At 35.9% G+C, this 18,657-nt stretch overlaps 1 protein-coding gene across 3 annotated transcripts; it reads right to left on the bottom strand.

Moving 5' to 3' along the window:
* Positions 1 to 9,738: 9,738 nt before the first annotated feature.
* LOC127164678 (inactive phospholipid phosphatase 7) lies at positions 9,739 to 18,581 on the bottom strand. Of its 3 annotated transcripts, none has more exons than XM_051108680.1 (4): positions 18,539 to 18,581; positions 18,399 to 18,457; positions 13,995 to 14,529; positions 9,739 to 11,447 (listed from the first exon to the last, which is right to left on the bottom strand). In XM_051108680.1, the coding sequence occupies exons 3-4, from the start codon at positions 14,461 to 14,463 to the stop codon at positions 11,059 to 11,061; spliced, it is 858 nt and encodes a 285-aa protein (XP_050964637.1). In that variant the 5' UTR covers positions 14,464 to 14,529; positions 18,399 to 18,457; positions 18,539 to 18,581; the 3' UTR covers positions 9,739 to 11,058. The 3 variants fall into 3 exon arrangements, with proteins under 3 accessions (XP_050964637.1, XP_050964638.1, XP_050964639.1); XM_051108681.1 differs by adding an exon at positions 16,703 to 16,734 and having other exon boundaries at positions 18,399 to 18,577; XM_051108682.1 differs by lacking the exons at positions 18,399 to 18,457; positions 18,539 to 18,581 and having other exon boundaries at positions 13,995 to 16,691.
* Between the last annotated feature and the right edge of the window lie 76 nt (positions 18,582 to 18,657).

The following is an 18,657-nucleotide window of genomic DNA, read 5'->3' as shown; positions in this document are numbered from 1 at the left end:
CAGCGAAGTACTGAGCTAAGGGTATGAATACTTTTGCAATATACTTATTTCATTGTTTTATTCTTAATCAGTTTGCAAAGTTGTTACACAATGTTTTTTGTTGTTGTTGTTTTGTCATGGTGTATGGAGTGTAAACTGATGTGGGAAAAAAGTAATTTAAAGCAGTTTAACATAGCTGCATAAAACGTGAAAAAAAATAATTAAGGGGTGTGAATACTTTCGCAAGGCATTGTAATTTTCATAATAATTTTTTAATTAGTTTTATTCTGCATTTCTGCTTTGTCCTGATGGATCGTTGTTTCGTTTCACTGTGTACTGTACTGTTGAAATGGCTGAAATGACAATGACTCGACTTATATGACATGAGATTTACATGTTTTCATTTGGCAGATGCTTTTCTCCATCGTGACGTGTAAAGTGTTTGTGTGCGTGTGTGACTGTGCATCATGTGTGTGTAGGGGTGTGTGTGGTTTGTGTAGTCGGTGGTCTGGTGACGTGGCTCGGTGAGTGGATTCCGCGCATTTTTCTCGTAAGTTTCGGATCTACGGCAGATTCACGACACGGAATAAGCAGAGTTGAAAAGTGAGTATCGCGCATGTTGACGAGCTGTTTTAACACGACTGGATCCTGTTTGAACTTCGTCTTTCTGTAAGCTCGAGTTTCTGTGATGGTGGTGTCTGTGTGTGTGTGTGTTTTGGGCAGGTCTGAGCTTGTTATCGCCTGCTTTGATTTTTTCATGAATCTTACATTTTAGTTTTTGTTTAATGGCGAATCGTCACAATGAAACATTTAGCTCGTACCATGCAACGAGAAGAAAAGCTTGATATACTATATTTTGCATAAATACCTTCATTGTTTTTACTCTCTGTGATACAGGATCCATACAGAAAATGGCTGTTTGTGCTTAAAACACGAAGAAATATCTGGTCAGAAAAAATAAGCTTGATTCAAAGAGAAAAGTTTATTTTTCTCACCGCATTGGCAGATAATTGCTCTTGTTTTAAGCAAAAACTTAATTTTGATTTAAATGTGTCTTGATTTACGAATAGATATTTGTGCTGAAAAACAAAGACATACAGAGGAAAAAAAACATTTGGTGTATATATATGTATAATGTTAGTAGTTTTTACGCATTAATTATGTCTTAAAATGCACCTTTTAAAGCATTGTATGGTCTCATAATTGTACAAATACTTAACTGTTTAGTGTTTCACCTTTAGAAAGAATAACGCATTAAAACAAATCTTCAAATATTATAATACATTTTAACTTTGGTTACAATTATTCATGAAAAGATATAATGCATTACAATTTACATTATAAATACCTTTATAGTGCATTATACATTAAGGCTTTAAGTGTTGCCAAACAGCGTAATTAATACCCTGTGATGCATGTCAGACTCTTTTATTGAGAAATTGTTTAGCCATGTTTCTCTTTGATGTGTCAGCAGTCATTACCCATGATAATGACATTTATTGCTTAATCAGGTCATAGTGACATAGTTTAACTAAGGTTACATTCACAACTCTCACATTGTAGAGTTTTAATAATTCAATAACTTAGTGACGTTTATGGTAACAAAACCATAAAACCCTGTTAATGAAGTATTACGTTATTTTGCATGCAGCTGTGCTTTGGTCCAATTGAAAGCATATTTAAATAAGCCAGAAATACTTAAAAACAGAGCATATAAATCTGTTTTTCAGTCTTCATCTTACACCACCACATCCGTTGACTCTTGTGTTTGTCACTGTCTGCATTAGGAATGTCCGACAGAGACGCGCTGAAGGTGGATGAAGGTCTGATGATGATGCAGGAGCTGGAGGACAGACTCAAGGAACACACAGATAAACTGGAGCATGTGCGTCTGGCTGCCGCGGACCTAAGAGACGCTCTGTCAGGGGTTCGTTTCTCTGTCCTCATCACTGTAAGTCTCAGTTATGTCGTGTGTTTGTGGATGAGCAGCGTCTGATGTGTTTGTGTCTGATCCTCAGAGTAATGACGATATGCAGCAGTTTATCTCTGAACACATGGAGTGGCTCGCACAGCTGACCGATCGCGTGGAGACGCTACAGATGAACACCACCGTCTTCGTGCAGGTCTGTGAAAATAAGTTCTTGATTCTTACTACAGAATGTCCACACCATCAACTATAGCAAGTGTGCAGATGTATATTGTATACACTACAAAAAAAAATTTCTCCTACTGAGTATTTTTGTCTTGTTTTCCAGTACAAATATATAAACATTCTTAAAACAAGATATATTTGCTTGAGAAGCAAATTTACATCAGATATTTACTCATGTTTAGTAAAAAAAAAAAAGTATCAAAAGATATAAGCCAGTGAGTTAGCTCACCTAATTTTGATAATCATTAATTTTTCAGTAAACATGACTTAAGAACTATTAAGAATAGTTTAAATGATAATTTAAGTAAATGTATTTTGATTTAAGAATTTTTAGAAATGTCAACCTTTTCATTTTTTTTCCCCCCAAACTAAAGTTAAGTGATGGAAAACAGTATGATTTTATTATCACAATCTATAATTACAATTACAATTTATGTAAAAGATTTTGGTGAATTGTTATCACTAATGTAGTTTATTCCAAAACCACAAACCGGAAAGCCTCAGCAAAGGAATTCTATCCTTTTTGCTTAACCCTTGTGCATCAATAAAAAAAGTTACACATAGGTCCTTAGCGGACAAAAATGTCCACGTCAAAAAACTGTCATAAAAATGTGATGCTACGGAGCACAGACTTAAGTTTGGTCTCATTTTGACACATTATTGTTGAAGTAGAAAAAAGTTTAAAAAGTGTGTTCAAAAAAAGTTATAGAGGTTTAAGTTTATGAAAATTCCATATGAACAATATTTTATATAAAATATATATTTTATGAAACATGTTGAACTTGGTAGAAAAACAAAGCCATAAATCTAAAAATAGCATTTTTGTCCTTAAGTTAAAAATCACATTTTTGTCCTTAAGTTTCCTGAGAGGAACTATTTTGTGTATCTAGTGCATAAATATTTGAAGCTTGGTAGCAGAGTTAAGTTTGGTCTCATTTTAAAGAAGACCTATGGCAGATTAATAATGAAGTTAAAAATGTTTAAAAACTGAAACCAAAGTTTATGAAAATGCTTTATGAACAATATTTTATATAAAATATGTATTTTATGAAATACGTTGAACACTAAACCTGCTAGAAAATCAAAGCCATAAATCTAAACAAATTGTGTTATAAATTTGAGGTTGATATCTCAAAAAATAAGCTTTCAGGAAGATTTTGTTTGGGCACAGTACCAAATTATCTCCATTAGATGCCAGCAAAACTTCACTGGTGCACAGAGTGGTTGAATATGTGATTTGCAGTAGAGTTTTTCTCTCTCAAATATTATACACGCACACACACAGTTTTTTTTTATGACACACATACAAACCACACTCCACCTACACAATTATAGCTGCATTATTTATCCAACTGGCTCTATAATATGCAGAAGCAGAAAACAGAAATAAATCAATAAAGTATTTGCTTTATTGGCCAAATCTAAAAAAAAATGCACCATCTGGTAAAAAATTGTCAAAAAATTAATTTTGAAGCCTTGCCAACAGAATGAAACTCTATTAACAAAAATTGCATCATTTTACAGTTAAATGCCTCTTCGATTAAAAGCAGCAGTTTTAATGAGTTTCAGTGGGGACATTTTTGTGCTTAAGGTCCTGAGAGGAACTATTTTTTGTACCTAGTGCAAAATAAATTTATTAAAGGAAATAGGGGTGAAATAGCAAAATTCCAATAAAAATACACACCTGTGCCAAAATTTATGCAGCTGGCAATAACACAGGCAAAATTATCAAAAAAAAAAAAAAAAAAAAAACTGAAATGGACGCACAAAGGTTAAATAAAAATTCTTCCTATATCTATATCTCTCTCTCTCTCTCTCTTTCTCTCTCTCTCTCTCTCTCTCTCTCTCTATATGATATTTCACTTGAAAATTCTTAATGCAGTTTATCTTTCCAGAGAATTTTTAGGAATGTCAGTTTGGTCTGGATTTGCTCTTTTTGTGATGAATTTGCTTATGCCTTTTGGGAGGGTCTGCACTACTGTTTGTTTCCTAAATTTGACAACTTCTTTGAATTTTAAACATTTATGAAAGACGATATGCATGATTTAGCAATTTTGCAAACATAAATATTATCTTTGGATTTTAAGAAAAACGATTATTATTATTAATAGTTGTTTTAACAAAAATAGATTCCTTAAAATTTCACCAAATTTTTACATATTTCACAAGGAACTGGATAATTTTTTTTAGTGCTTGAATGAGAAAGACGACTGCCTTGAATTTCTGTAGCAACAGGAAAATGCTGCCTTGTATTGTAATTGCTAGTAATGAATCTTATGTGTTGTTTTTCTGGCAGATGAACGCCAAACCGCGCAGCTTTCGTGTCAAACAGCAGGGGCTCAGAAGCTCTGGCCGCTGGGGCCGCTGTCATGTGACCGATGACGCCCAATCCGAATATGGCTGGTCTCCCGTCCGCACCAGACGCAACAGCGACGCGGCGTCTGAGATGTCGTGTGCGTGGTAGAAACGCTCCACTACACTTACATCATGAGCAGCATTACTGTTCCTCGTCCAAAAGTGACCACTGTAACAGCAGCCTACTGTCAGAGTACTTCATACAGTTTAAAGTGTAATAAAAAGTGTTTGTTGTTCCAAACCTGAGTGAATTTTTCTTCTTTAGAAATAAATATAAGATATTTAAAAAAATGCTTTAGTGTTGTTTGTTCATGCAGTGGAAGTCAATGGTCACCAAAACTGTTTGCTTCCCAACATTCATCAAAATGTTGTACGGGTTTTGAAAAGGCTTGAGAGAGAGTAAATGATGACAGATTGATCATATTGTGGTTAATTGTGGTAATGCATTGTAAAGTTGGGTCATGTTCACAAACAAATCATTCAAAAAGGTCAGAGATGCACAATTTGCACAAATAATAATAAACATACTATACTGTGCCTATGAAGCATGACTGTTAATATCAGTGTTTCTGTGAAAACTTGGTTTGTAAACACTTAGATCTCGTTTGTACACAATTACATGCAGATCTCTTGCTTTCTGTTGAGACTGGCTGTCAGTAAAATAACTGACATTATGAACTGAAATAATTTAGATCAATTATTTATACATGTAGGTTAGGTTAGGTTTAAAGGTGTTCATGTCTGTCTCTCTTTAGTCGTGAATAAATAGTTGTTGTTTTTTTTTTGTTTTGTTTTTTTGAGGAAAACATTTCAGGATTCCTCTCCCTATAATGGACTTCTATGGTGCCCCTGAGTTTGAACTTTCAAAAAGCAGTTTAAATGCAGCTTCAAAGGGCTCTAAACAGTCCGAGGAATAAGGGTTTTATCTAGTGAAACGATTGGTTATTAAAAAAAAAAAAGTATTTATATACTTTTTTAACATCTAGGTGGATTTCCGGATCATGACAGTTAGGGTATGTCGAAAAACTCCCATTTCATTTTCTCCTCCAACTTCAAAATCCTCCTACATCGCAGTTTTACCTTTTTTGGGGGGGGGAGGGGGTCGGTACTTGTGCAGTGATGTAGGATGATTGTAACGTTGGAGGAGAAAATGAGATGGGAGTTTATCGACATACCCTAACTGTCATGAAAAAAAAAGAGTTCAGGTAGATCAGATAAGGGTTTGAGGTTAAGAAATATTTAAATTGTAATTTTTTTTTTTATTATTTATTTATTTATTATTATTTTATTTTTTATTTATTTTTATTTTTTTTGTTTTGCAAGATAAGACCCTTCTTCCTCGGCTGGGATCGTTCGGAGCTTTTTGAAGCTGCAAGAATTACAGTTATTTTATTCTTATTTTATATTTTCATATAATAAAATAAACAGTCTCTAAATAGCTCTATATGAGATTTGATTGTAGGCACATTTCCAGAGGTATAAAGTGTACCTGAAATCCTTATTTGAGTAGAAGTACAGACACCTTAAAATTACTCCACTAGTAAAACACACCATTGTTTTTCTTATACTAAATATATGCTCAAAGATGCGATAGTCAAAAAGCGTCACTTTCTCAAAGAGTGTCTCCAAGTCTCACTGCTGTCTGAATATGTTACTGGAGTCACACACTAGAGGGCAGAAGAATCAGTCAAATCCGTGTAAGCAGAACCCGTCAGGACCGCGGTCTGAACGCACGTACGTGAATCTGTCGAGTATGATTAATGGTGTTTCAGCTCTGTTTTTGTGGTTCATTTAGCAGTTTCTCAGTTACATAAAGTGCTCTGGTCCTCAGTTCCTGTCATGTCCATCTGGACCGCTGTCTGTGAGCAGGATGCTGCTGTCAGAAGTGCTGCTGTACATCTGGACGCCCCGCTGACAGAGTTCATGTGCTGTATGTGGTCAGACAGACCTCATCATGTCCGTCACAAACAAGCGCTCTATGAAGATCTTTCTCATCTGTTTTCATAACGTCTTGTAAACATAATGACTTGACTCATCACTCACCTGTTGATTACAGAATGAAACCGATCTAATTTAAATTAATTATTCATGTGGATTTGTCTTGTGAAGTAGTGCACACTTTAGCATATATTTAACAAGAGTACTATTACAGAAAAATATATAAAGGAATACTATATATATATATATATATATTTAAGAATATATGTGGGCCTGGACAACAAAACCAGTCATAAAGGTCATTTTTAAAATAATGAATAAAAAAGCTTTTCATTGATTTATGTTTTGTTAGGACAGGACAATATTTGGCTGAGATACAACTATACGAAAATCAGGAATCTGAGGGTGCAAAAAATAAAACAAAATAAAATATTGAGAAAATCGCCTTTAAAGTTGTAGTTCTTAGCAATGCATATTACAAATCAAAAATTACCTTTTGAAATTTACAAATATCTTCATAGAACATGATCTTTACTATCCTAATGATTTTGGCATAAAAGAAAAATTGATCATTTTGACCCAGACAAAGTATTTTTGGCTATTGCTACAAAACATGCTACATATGACTGGTTTTGTGGTCCAGAGTCACGTATTGTGTAATGACAAGCATTTGTGAACTAAAATTACTTCATTATCTATTGTGTATATTTGAATATAGGCCTGTATGTAATTACACATTTATAATGATGAAGTTGCAATTTAGTACATTTAAAATATATGAACTTTAAATGTAGTATTGAAAAACACACTACAGTTAAAAATAAGTAGGCCTACTTCACATGTTCTTTAGAATGTTAGTAAACACATCAAAATAAATGTGTTTCTTTAAATCACAAAAAAAGATTAAAATTAATCTTTTGAAAAGTGTACTTAAGAGTGTCAACAGTCATGAAAGTGTCTCTAAGATCACTTTTATTTATTAAGTAATCTGTCAGTACACTACAAATGCACACTGAAGACAATTATGTGCACTTCTTTTTCAGTAGGGTTTAGCTGGTTTTATTTGTGTCATACATTATAAACAACTGCCTCTTTCAAATGTGCTGAAGTTCATTCAGTGATGGTTTAGCCGCCTTTCTCTCCGGAAACCAACTCACTTCCTCAGTGATTCAGACTTTTGACATAGTGTTCTTACAATCTTATACTGTAGTACAGTTATTCTATTCTGTTGTGTTGTGTTCTATTCTATTCTATTTACTAATGCTAAAACCTCAATGAGTAAGGAATTGTGGGAAAATGATAATGTGAGATGTGAGTGGTGTCACTGTATGGTGCAAACATACTTTCCCGTACACGTCTCCACCCGTAACACAGATGGCAGGAAAGATTAAAGCTCATGAGTGCTGCAGAATCATCTGTCCTTCACTGATACTGTAATCTAACAGAGACCAGCAGAAACTTCATCTGTTCTCGCCAAACTTCATCTCTGGAGGAATAAGGCTGGTCTACAAAACCACAGGTCATCAGCAATCAATGAAGTCATATTATTACAGTTTTTCTGAAATGCTAAAACACATTTTTTGAAACCATAACTCATTTTCTCAAAAGCTTAAACACAAATCCAGATGTTCAAACTAAATTCACAGAACCCCTGACTCTTCTGGCAAAATCAAACAATCGCTTCAAAACCATTTCACCTGTACTCCAAATCAAACAAAGCTTTCAAATCATACACACTTTAGTCAATACTGTACACACTACAGATCATTCAACACAGTGTTCAGTGCATGTAGTTACAAAAAAAGAATGTTTACTGTATATATTAATTATTTAGCAATAAAAAAAGATACATAAACATACACACACTGTCCTATCCTAATCATCACTCATACATAAGTGTGTGTATTTTTCCTTTTTGTGTGTGTTTTTTTTTTTTTTTTTTTTTTGTATTTTCACCAAACGTAGGTATGATTTCTTTTTTAGGTGTGATTACTATATACTGTATAGTAATATATCATACAGTATAACAGACTGACAAATGCACCTGTGCCTTCTGTGCACTTTCAACTGGCTTGTATTTTGTGTATATACAGTTTTTCACATTTGCTAAAACAATAAACCCCATTCTCTAAAGCAAATTCCCAATAGCCTAAAGCAATTTGTCAAATAAATCACTCTTTCTGCAAAACCTTAAACAAGTTTAGGCAGTTTAGACACTGCTTGCAGATCTCATGCACTCTTTTTGCAAAACCCTAAACACAAGAAAGCAAAAGTTAAGCACAACTGCAACACGGCTGTCATCGTTTACACACAATAATTTAAAATTCTTCACAGTTGTTTTGAAATATTAAAATATACAAAATATAAGCTAGTTGAAAGTGCACAGAAGGCACAGGTGCATTTGTCAATTTGGTATACTGTTATACTATATATATATATATATATATATAGATAGATAGATAGATAGATAGATAGATAGATAGATGAATAGATAGATGTACACACGCACACATATACGTACATACATTCAAATATATATATACATATATATATATATATATATATACTCATACATATGTGTGTATTTTTCCTTTTTTTTGGTGTGATTTCTTTTGAGTGTATTTTTAATGGGTGTGTGTATGTTTCTGTATCTTTTTTATTGCTAAATAATTAGTATATACAGTAAACTTTCTCTTTTTTTGTAACTACATTCACTGGACACTGTGTTCTCCATTTTTTGATGTAGTGTCTGCTGAATGATCTGTAGTGCATATAGTATTGACTAATGTGTGAATGATTTGAAAGCTTTGTTTGATTTTGAGTACAGGTGAAATGGTTTTGAAGCGATTGTTTGATTTTGCCAGAAGAGTCAAGGGTTCTGTGAATTTAGTTTGAACATTTGGATTTGTGTTTAAGGTTTTGAGAAAATGAGTGATGGTTTCAAAAAATGTGCTTTAGCATTATTGTGTGTAAACGATGACAGCCGTGTTGCAGTTGTGCTTAACTTTTGCTTTTTGTGTTTAGGGTTTTGCATCACAAGTTCATCATAGAGCAAACTTTGTCTTAGTGAGTGAGAATGTGTTTAAAGTTTTGCAAAAACCATGCATGAGATCTGCAAACAGTGTCTAAACTGCCTAAACTTTAGGCTATTGAGAATTTGCTTTAGAGAATGGGGTTTACTGTTTTAGCAAATGTGAAAAACTGTAAACTATATCATAGTGCTTAGTGGTGAAACAGTGGCCAAATAAAGTACCAGGACACTTGAATTGTTCAGCCAAAGATTAAAATTTCCCCCCCTTAGGCAATCCAAGATGCAGATAAGTTTATTTGTCAACAGATTTGGAGAAATGTAGCATTTCATCACTTGCTCACCAACAGATCATCTGCAGTGAATGGGTGGCGCCAGAATGAGAGTCCAAACAGCTGATAAAAATATCACAATAATCCACACCACTCCAGTCCATCAATTAACATCTTCTGAAGCCAAAAGCTGTGTGTTTGTAAGAAACAAATCCATCAACAAATCCATAATGCATAACAACGCTTCCTCCAGTGAAAAAGTCCATCTCCAGTCCATCAAAATCCACCCACATACTTGTTTAGAGCTCTTTTGGCTTGTAAATGGTGCTTGATCTGTGCAAATTTCTCTCCTGATTCAGACCAGACGACTTTTTTTTTACTGGAGGAAGTGTTATTATGGATTATTAAACACACGCACACAAACATGCACACACTTGATCTAAGAGCAAGAGCATGGACAAAAGTTAATTTAATGTGTCAGAGGTGTCATGTAACAGTCATTTTTGTTTTAAAGTACAAATTTGTACAGTACAGAACCATTTCACCAGTTCATTTTATGACAAATACAAAGGCAACAGATTGCTTGAATATTGCACAAGTCATTACAGTACTTAGATAAGTATCACAAAAAAATAATGATTCAAATCATGTCAAACTTAATTCATGCACACAAAGAAAACCAGACAGGAATCTTCCTGAAACAAATACACCTTGATAAAAAACTTTGTTTGATTGTTTGTAAATCCTGATCAAATTTGAAAAGGTATTCCACACTTGTGCTTTACAGACATATTAACCATTAAATGCGTGAGCTATTAAATGACAAAAGAAAAAGAAATTTAACGTTTCTTTTCACTTTGGATGTTCCTGTAATCAATATCAATCCCCTTCTTTCCATTTGCACAGGTGCTGCAGTTAACCCATGAACATTGACAACATCCTAAAATGTCATCAGGACAAAAACATTTTTAACAATTACTTCCTTTCTCAGCAACTTCCTCTATAAGACGTCTCAGTTCTGCAGAATTAAGAAGTGAAAATGAGACTGAAAAAAGAGGTGAAACCCAACTGTGCAGTGAAATCCAGTGCCTTTGCATGCACTTTAAAAATACCCAAGCACAAATCCATCATTTAAGTGTCATGTAAACACTAGAGTGTGACTGAAATCACAGCAGTCGTGACCCTAACAGACCTGGTAATGCAACTGAAGCATGTAAAATCCAGACTGCATTTGTCCTTTGCATTGTGCATCTGAAAGACTGAGGTGCAATATGTGTTTAATCGTACAAATACTGGATTACGAATTTGACATAGGTCTTCTGCGCGTTTGCAGTCTAATGGACAGAGGCCCAGCTGAAGGTCCCGATGGAGATGAGCGTCTGACAGGCTCCAGACGACAGCCACACCGTCTCCATCAGACTGAAGTGAAGGAAGCCCAGAGCGAAGCCGCACACCATGTCCGTCAGGTGGTGTTTGCCCAGCAGAACGCGTGACAGGCCCACCAGGATGGCCCACAGCACCAGCAGGACCCGCAGTGGGACGGCCAGCACCAAATGGGACAGGAGGAACTTGGACACCATGGCTGCTCTGCTGGCGTGAGCGGCCGGGAATGAGTACGTGTCCAGAGCCACACAGTCCAGGAAGCCGGGACTTATGTCCCATGGTCCTTTGCGCCGGACCAGTTTTTGAACCCCAGCCACAGTCAGAACATCAAGAATCAGCGCTGAAAGAGAGGAAAGAGAAATGACGATAGAGAAGAGTCAAGTGTCTCTTCATTAGGACATTTGAGTCTTATTCCATTGAGTCCAAAAAATTCCATGGTCATTTGCATTCTGAAGTACCTCTAGTGAACCATATATGGTGACAGCACCTTCATTTATAAATCAGGTGAATGTATACGTCCTCACCGAAATCACGGCAAAGAAAGTGGCACTGACTGAGAACCCATTTTGTGCTCTTACTAAGCAAATAAGCACGGTCTTTAAAAAATGCGTTCTCTGTGCCGTATCTTCCAGCAAAACAAGATAAGCCATGACACTATAGCTACATTTCAAAATGACTTTCTAGCTGCACTGCCAAAAAAAAAAAAAATGAAAAAGATAAAGAAAAGAAAGGCTTATCTTACTTACTATTTTTGTCTTTTATAATCTAAAATATAAAAATATCTAAAAAAAAAAAAAGTTCTTAAATCATGATGCATTTACTAGACAAGCACACAAGTCTTGTTTCTACAAAAAATCTAATTAAGTGAATTTTGCTTAAAACAGGTAAAATTATCTGCCAGCGAGGTAATAAAAATAATGTTTTAAGAATATTTTACTTACATCTTTTTGCTTATCTAGTAAATGCATCTTGATTTAGGATCTTTTAATTATTTTGACTAGAAACAAGACAAAAATTCTAAGATAAGCTAGCTTTTCACACCAATTATGCGAATGTCTAGCTTGAACTATAAAATTACCAATTGAGTATTTGAAATTAAAGGACACAGGAAACACGCAGCGGCACTTTTTGTAGTATCGCCATTCTACCACTAGATTCTCTGCGTAAGCATGCTCAGAGTTGTGCTTATATTTACACACATTCCTACGTATAAGTACAATTTAGTAGATCCCACACTTTGTGCGAAACTGTTCTTACGCACACATCTGTGCGTACACACTGTTGATAAATGAGGGCCCTGATGATTGTACAGCAGTGTTTTTTTCCCAGAGCGAAAAACCTAGGACTTTTTTGCAAAAGTAGTTTTTTTTTTGTTTTACATTTTCTTTTGAATTTTCTTCACTGATTGACAGTAGTGGTTCTAGTTGTATCATACGAATATTGTGTGTATTTGGGAAAAAACACGCACTGTACAATTGTTTATGCCATTTGTAAACTGCAATATCGCCCTGCGATTTCTCACAGACCTTTGGTGCTTTGAGTCAAATAGGCCCACCGAGTTTCGTTCTGTCTGCCTTTGTTAACCTTGTGCAATAAGTGCTCAAACTTCATCGGCCAATTTTGAGAAACACAAATGTCCTTAGAGACACTTGTGGCACTTTGGATCAAGACTGTGCACAGCGATTTTCATATTGATAGGACTACTGGTTGCGCAGTTATAGCCATTTTTATGTTTTTTTCCCTCTTATAGCACAAACAAGTGGCCAAGCGCCACGATTTTTGTCCTGCGACCTTAGATTGAGCTCTTACATATGTGTTCTGAGTTTGGCAAATATATCTCATTACATTCAGGAGTTATGGGCATTTTCCTACAAGTAGCCCTGCCCTTTTAAAACGTTTGGCATCCCTTTCAACGGTGAGTCGAAAGTTCAACTTATTTTTTGATAATTATTAATATTCTCCAGAGAATCTTTCTGCACTGGTTTGGTTCCGATCGTGTCAAAACCTATAGGACTAGTTCGCAAAAGTAGGTTTTTTAAAAAAATCCAAAACACCTGAAATTTTCGCCCCGACAGGCTGAGTGGGGCAAGGCTTGGTCGGTGTAGGCGCTGTGAGTACCATCCCTCCAAATTTGAAGTCTCTATCACTTACGGTTTGGTCTGAACGATCAGATTTATGTTGATATTGCTGATCCTTGGCCATTCTAACAATTACAATAGGGATTCAGCGCTATGCGCTTGAACTCCTACATAACTACTGAAAATGACAAAACACAGCAAAATGACTAATAAAATGATATATTTAGTACTAATTTTGAGATGGTGATTCCAAAAATAGTGATGCAAATATAAAGCATTCTGTAGCATTTTTGCTTACAAATTTGAATTATTTGTGCAGAAAAACACCACGTACGCATGATTCCAGTCTGAACCTGGACCAGATTACAACAATTTGATCAATTCTCAGCCCATTTTTACATGTACGACATTATTTGATGCCTGATCCTGTTTTTTAGGGTCACAGTTATGGCTGGTGAAATAACATGCAAACTTGAGCCAAGTGTTTTCTGCTCAAATAGCCACAGAAAATTAGAAATTTTTCTGGAAAATCTTAATTGCTTATTTTGTAAAGTTTTTTTAAAAAAATGGAATATACTTATTATTGTATTAAAACCAACATTTTTGACATTTAACTGCTTTTGTTATTTTGATAAATGCATTAAACTGATACATTCATAGAATTAGAAAAAACTTTTTAATTTTATGAAAAACACATTTGTGATAGAAAGTTTTTATTAATATTTTGGCATTCAGCATTATCAAATTGGGTGGAATTGGACTGTGTAATTGTATCTAAGTGCTAAAACAAGACTGGCGGAGCGTCTCACCTATCAGCAGGTTTATCAGGACCTCTTGTCCAGCCAGTGTGTTACTCTGAGTGAGACACACCAGAGTCCCACAGATCCATGTGATGCCGTGACCCGTCAGAGCCAGCAGCGTGACCGCCGAGCGCATGCTACCCCATGAGGATGTGGTGTGGACACACACGCCCAGGCGCTTGGACAGGCAAATGTCGATGGCCAGCAGTGAGTTGATGGCGATGCCTCTGAAGGACGGATTGAGCAGCATGCAGTCTTCATCCGGCAGCCTCGTCGGCTCTCTGCGCTCCTTCACATTCTCGCCCGGCTCCGGCGGGTTCTCGTTCTGCTGGTTCTGATGGGTCTTGGACTGGCTGGATCTTTTCCATGCTCTGTTGTTTCGAGGTGGGACATTCAGGGACAGAAACTCGGGCCGGCCCAGAACGCTGCTGCTGCCGCTCCGGTCCTTCATTCTGAAGCGACTCGGGTTCAAAGGCATTGTGTGGTTTAATCTTGCAGCAGGATGAGAAACTTATGTGAGCTTCAGATGTAGACTCAAAGTAGGCTGTGAAAACAGTGTCAGATATATTTAGACACGCACAAGTGTATGCATGTGTGGATTGAGAATAAGTGCAGACTAACACAACACTTTTAACATCTAACAGCATAATGCTGTATCATTAAGGTATAGAAATGGGTAGTTGTTTACAAACAGACATGAACTCTTTTGCAACATCAAGATTTTATATATATATATATATATATATATTTTTTTTTACAGTTTTGATCACCATTTTGTCTTCACTGATTTAATTAACTGGCCTTGCATTGTGATTTTTTTCTTTTGAAGCACAAAATCTGTTGTTTTAATTAATGTGAGCTCATGAAAACTGCATGCACAACTGAGCAATAGAAAATAAATATATGCTTGGTTATCAGTAAGCTCTCTCTGTTTTTTAAACATTATTATGCCTCAGATGCATGTCTGAAATCAGTTTTTGAAATCAGTCTCGTGGAAATACTGTATAATTCAACCAATCTGATGACGACTTCGAAAATCCTGAAGTGTTTCCAATTCTGTGTGCCATATGCATCAAGTGTCGAGCCAAACAATTTGTGGGCGTGACATCTGAGCCTGAGACAAAGCAGCAACAAAGCAGCTGTTTTGATTTTGTTTTGGAGGTGTACTAGAAAATGATTTCATGCTTGGTGGTTCAAAAAACACATAATTTTCACATAATTTACATTATTACGATACATTTCTCCCAGCCTGGCACAAATGGCTTGATTAGTTCCGGGTTTGATGAAGGCCCGCCTTACGAAAAACAAAATGTGTTGTGGTTAGTTAGCTGTCCCAGTGCATTGTGATTGGCGAACAGCTTAGATGGTGTTTCAGTACTGCCACACCCCTTACCAAAGCAGCAAGTTTTGTGTACAACTGTTAGCGCAAGCTAGATTAAAGTGATTCTCACATTTTAAATATGGATATTTTTTTTACAAAAACACATCGATTCGCTACAGGAGGCCTTTATTCACCTCCCCGGAGCCGTGCGAGGCACTTTTTATTATGGATGGATGCATTTTATTGGACTTGTTTTGTACTGATGAAGGGAAACTATGCCGTTCTAAAGCTTGGGAGTGCCAGGATAATTTTTTACATAACTCTGATTGCATTCGTCTGAAAGAAGGAAGTCATATACACCTAGCATGCATGGAGGGTGAGTAAATAATACGCTACAGTAGTGTTGGGTCCTATCGTCAGCCTGTGAGATCGCTGACACATGATATTATCGTGCTAATTTATTTAAGTATTTACATACTTAGTTTCATTGCCCGAAACCAGCTCCAGCATAAGGCTAAAATCAGCCTAATGTTTTTAATATGACTTAATTTGTATTTAACATGACAACAACTGAATAAAAACATTGTAGGTTATTAATTATAATGCTTACACTTCCTTAGTTATTCAAAAAGCAGCTACAGAAAACTAGCAAAGAACATCACTGATTAGCCTAGCCTAGTCTAGTGCAAGTTTATGCATTTTAAAAAACGCTTGCGTTATAAGTGAAGCTATCTACACTGTATGATGAATAAATTTCTTACCACACACTGTACATGTCTTCGACACGGCCACCTGAGATGGTCACAGTCACTCTAGCCAATGCTTGTGTTTACATCAGCCACACCTCCGCATGTGTTTCGACTCCCTATACTGCACACATCCACGACACGGCTCTGACACGGCCACCGGAGCCATTCTCAGTGCTTGTGTGTATAGCCGCTGCACCTATTTGAAGCATCCCAGAAGTGGCTCTCCGCGCTGTATTGTTAAAGTTAGGCTAATCACCCACCTCGTCCTTACACAACCCCCAAACATTCGAATTTCAGTAGGCAGGATTTATTGTAATGATATTCTGATGGCCCGCGCTGTGACATCATAACATCCGGAAAACAATCCGCTGTAGTCCAAAGGAGCCGTTCGTTGTAGTTCTTGTAAAGGGATTTTTAAAAAATGAAATATCTCCCTTTGGGGTGGACTTTGAGATTTGTAACTTTGTAGATCTTTTTTATGCCCAAACATACACACCACACACTGACTAAAAATTAAAAAGTGAAAAAGCATAATAGGATCCCTTTAAGCTTTGGATGCAGCCAGTTGCTTGTTTGGTTCCTGAATGAATCAGTGTTTTTGAATGAAATGGCTGAGTGAATAATTCAATAACTAATAAAAACAGTACCTTGTTGCCACCCACTGGTGTAACAATGTGACCTGCAAAGAAATTCACTGAAGATGTGAAAATGTCACTCTGTAGAACATCTCAAGGTATGTTGAATGACTCTTTCCAGCGGTTAGAATTAGGTTTGTCAGGGTATTGATTAGCATAATTAGAAATATTGTGAGTCACTCCCAGAACTTGATAACTGATGACAAAAGAGTATAGATTAGACTTGTTTGTGTAAATTTATATCAGTTTTCACATTTTACTAAAAAATGATAAGTTTTAACACAGAGATACATGAAGTTTCAGTCGTAAAGATATTATGTTTTTTGTGGAAAACATTCCAGGATTTTTCTCCATATAGTAGAATTCTATGGTGCCCACGAGTTTTAGCTTCCAAAATGCAGTTTAAATGCAACTTCAAAAGGGCTCCAATCGATCCCAGCTGAGGAAGAAGAGTCTTATCTACTGAAATGATCAGTTATTTTCTAAAAAAAATGACAATTTATACACATTTTAACCTCAAATGCTTGACTTATCTAGCTCTGCGATGCGCATTTGTAGTCTGTGCATCTCCGGTTCAAGACAGTTAGGGTATGTTGAAAAACATACTCATTTTCTCCTCCAACTTCAAAATCATCCTACATTGCTGCAGAAGTACCAACCTAATGTTTACAAAGTTAACGTGCAAAGAAGGTCAAATGCCCTTTACAAAAAAAGGTAAAACAACAATGTAGGAAAAAATGAGATGGGAGTTTTTCTACATACCCTAACTGTCTTGAACCGTATGCACGTCGCAGAGCTAGACAAGACCAGCATTTGAGGTTAAAAATGTACATTTTTTAAAAAATAACCAATCGTTTCACTAGACAAGACCCTTTTTCCTCAGCCGCTGTCGTTTAGAGCCCTTTGAAGCTGCATTTAAACTGTATTTTGGAAGTTTAAACTCGCAGACACCATAGAAGTCCACTATATAGAGAACATTCCTGAAATGTTTTCCTCAAAGAACATAACTTCTTTACGATTGAAGGAAAAAAGACATGAACATCTTAGATGACAAGGGGGTGAGTAAATTATCTGTACATTTTTGTTCTGGAAGTGGACTATATGTGACCCTGGACCACATGTATGTGTCAAAATTATTGACTTTTCTTTTATACCAAAAATCATTAGGATATTAAGTAAATATCATGTTCCATGTAGTTGTTTTGCAAACCCCTCCTGTAAATATATCAAAACTTAATTTTTGATTAGTAATATGCATTGCCAAGAACTTCATTTGGACCACTTTAAATGCGATTTTCTCAATATTTTGAATTTTTTGCACCCTCAGATTCCATATTTTCAAATAGTTGTATCTTGACCAAATATTGTTTTATCCTAACAAACCATACTTCAATGGGAAGCTTATTTATTCAGCTTTCAGGTGATGTATAAATCTCAATTTCAAAAAACTGACCCTCATGGCTGGTTTTGTGGTCCATGGTCACATATCAGCTTTCATTCCACGGACTTCTATTGTTTTTATATACTGCTAGTTCTAAATAGCACTAACTCTACAACACCTTAACCCTAACAGAAACTGCATTTTTTACAAATGTAAAAATATTAATTTACTTGATTTTTAAACTGGGGACAGAGGACATCCCAAAACGGAGGTTTTGACAGATTTAGCATTATTCCTTAACCACATGTGAAGCATCAGCTGGCCTACCTCAGATCAGTGCAGGAGAAGATGAGCTCTGTTATGATCCCGTTTACAGTCGCTGCGGTCTACAGACGGAAATCAGGCTTAGTTCAAATAACACGCACAGAAATGCTGTAATACAGCCTGATTTTGGAAAACATCCTCACTGTATTAGTTAACATGGCTTTAGCATCCATCACAGTCCGCTCCACAACAGAATTACGAATACTACTATGGTAAAGGTGTGTTTTATAAATATTAAATACGTACAAGGACGTACGCCCTA

This window comes from Labeo rohita, chromosome 5 (assembly GCF_022985175.1).
Source record: "Labeo rohita strain BAU-BD-2019 chromosome 5, IGBB_LRoh.1.0, whole genome shotgun sequence".
Classification (NCBI taxonomy): Eukaryota; Metazoa; Chordata; class Actinopteri; order Cypriniformes; family Cyprinidae; genus Labeo; species Labeo rohita.
The sequence above is the reverse complement of the archived record's forward strand: the minus strand, read 5'-3'. Positions and strand labels throughout refer to the sequence as shown.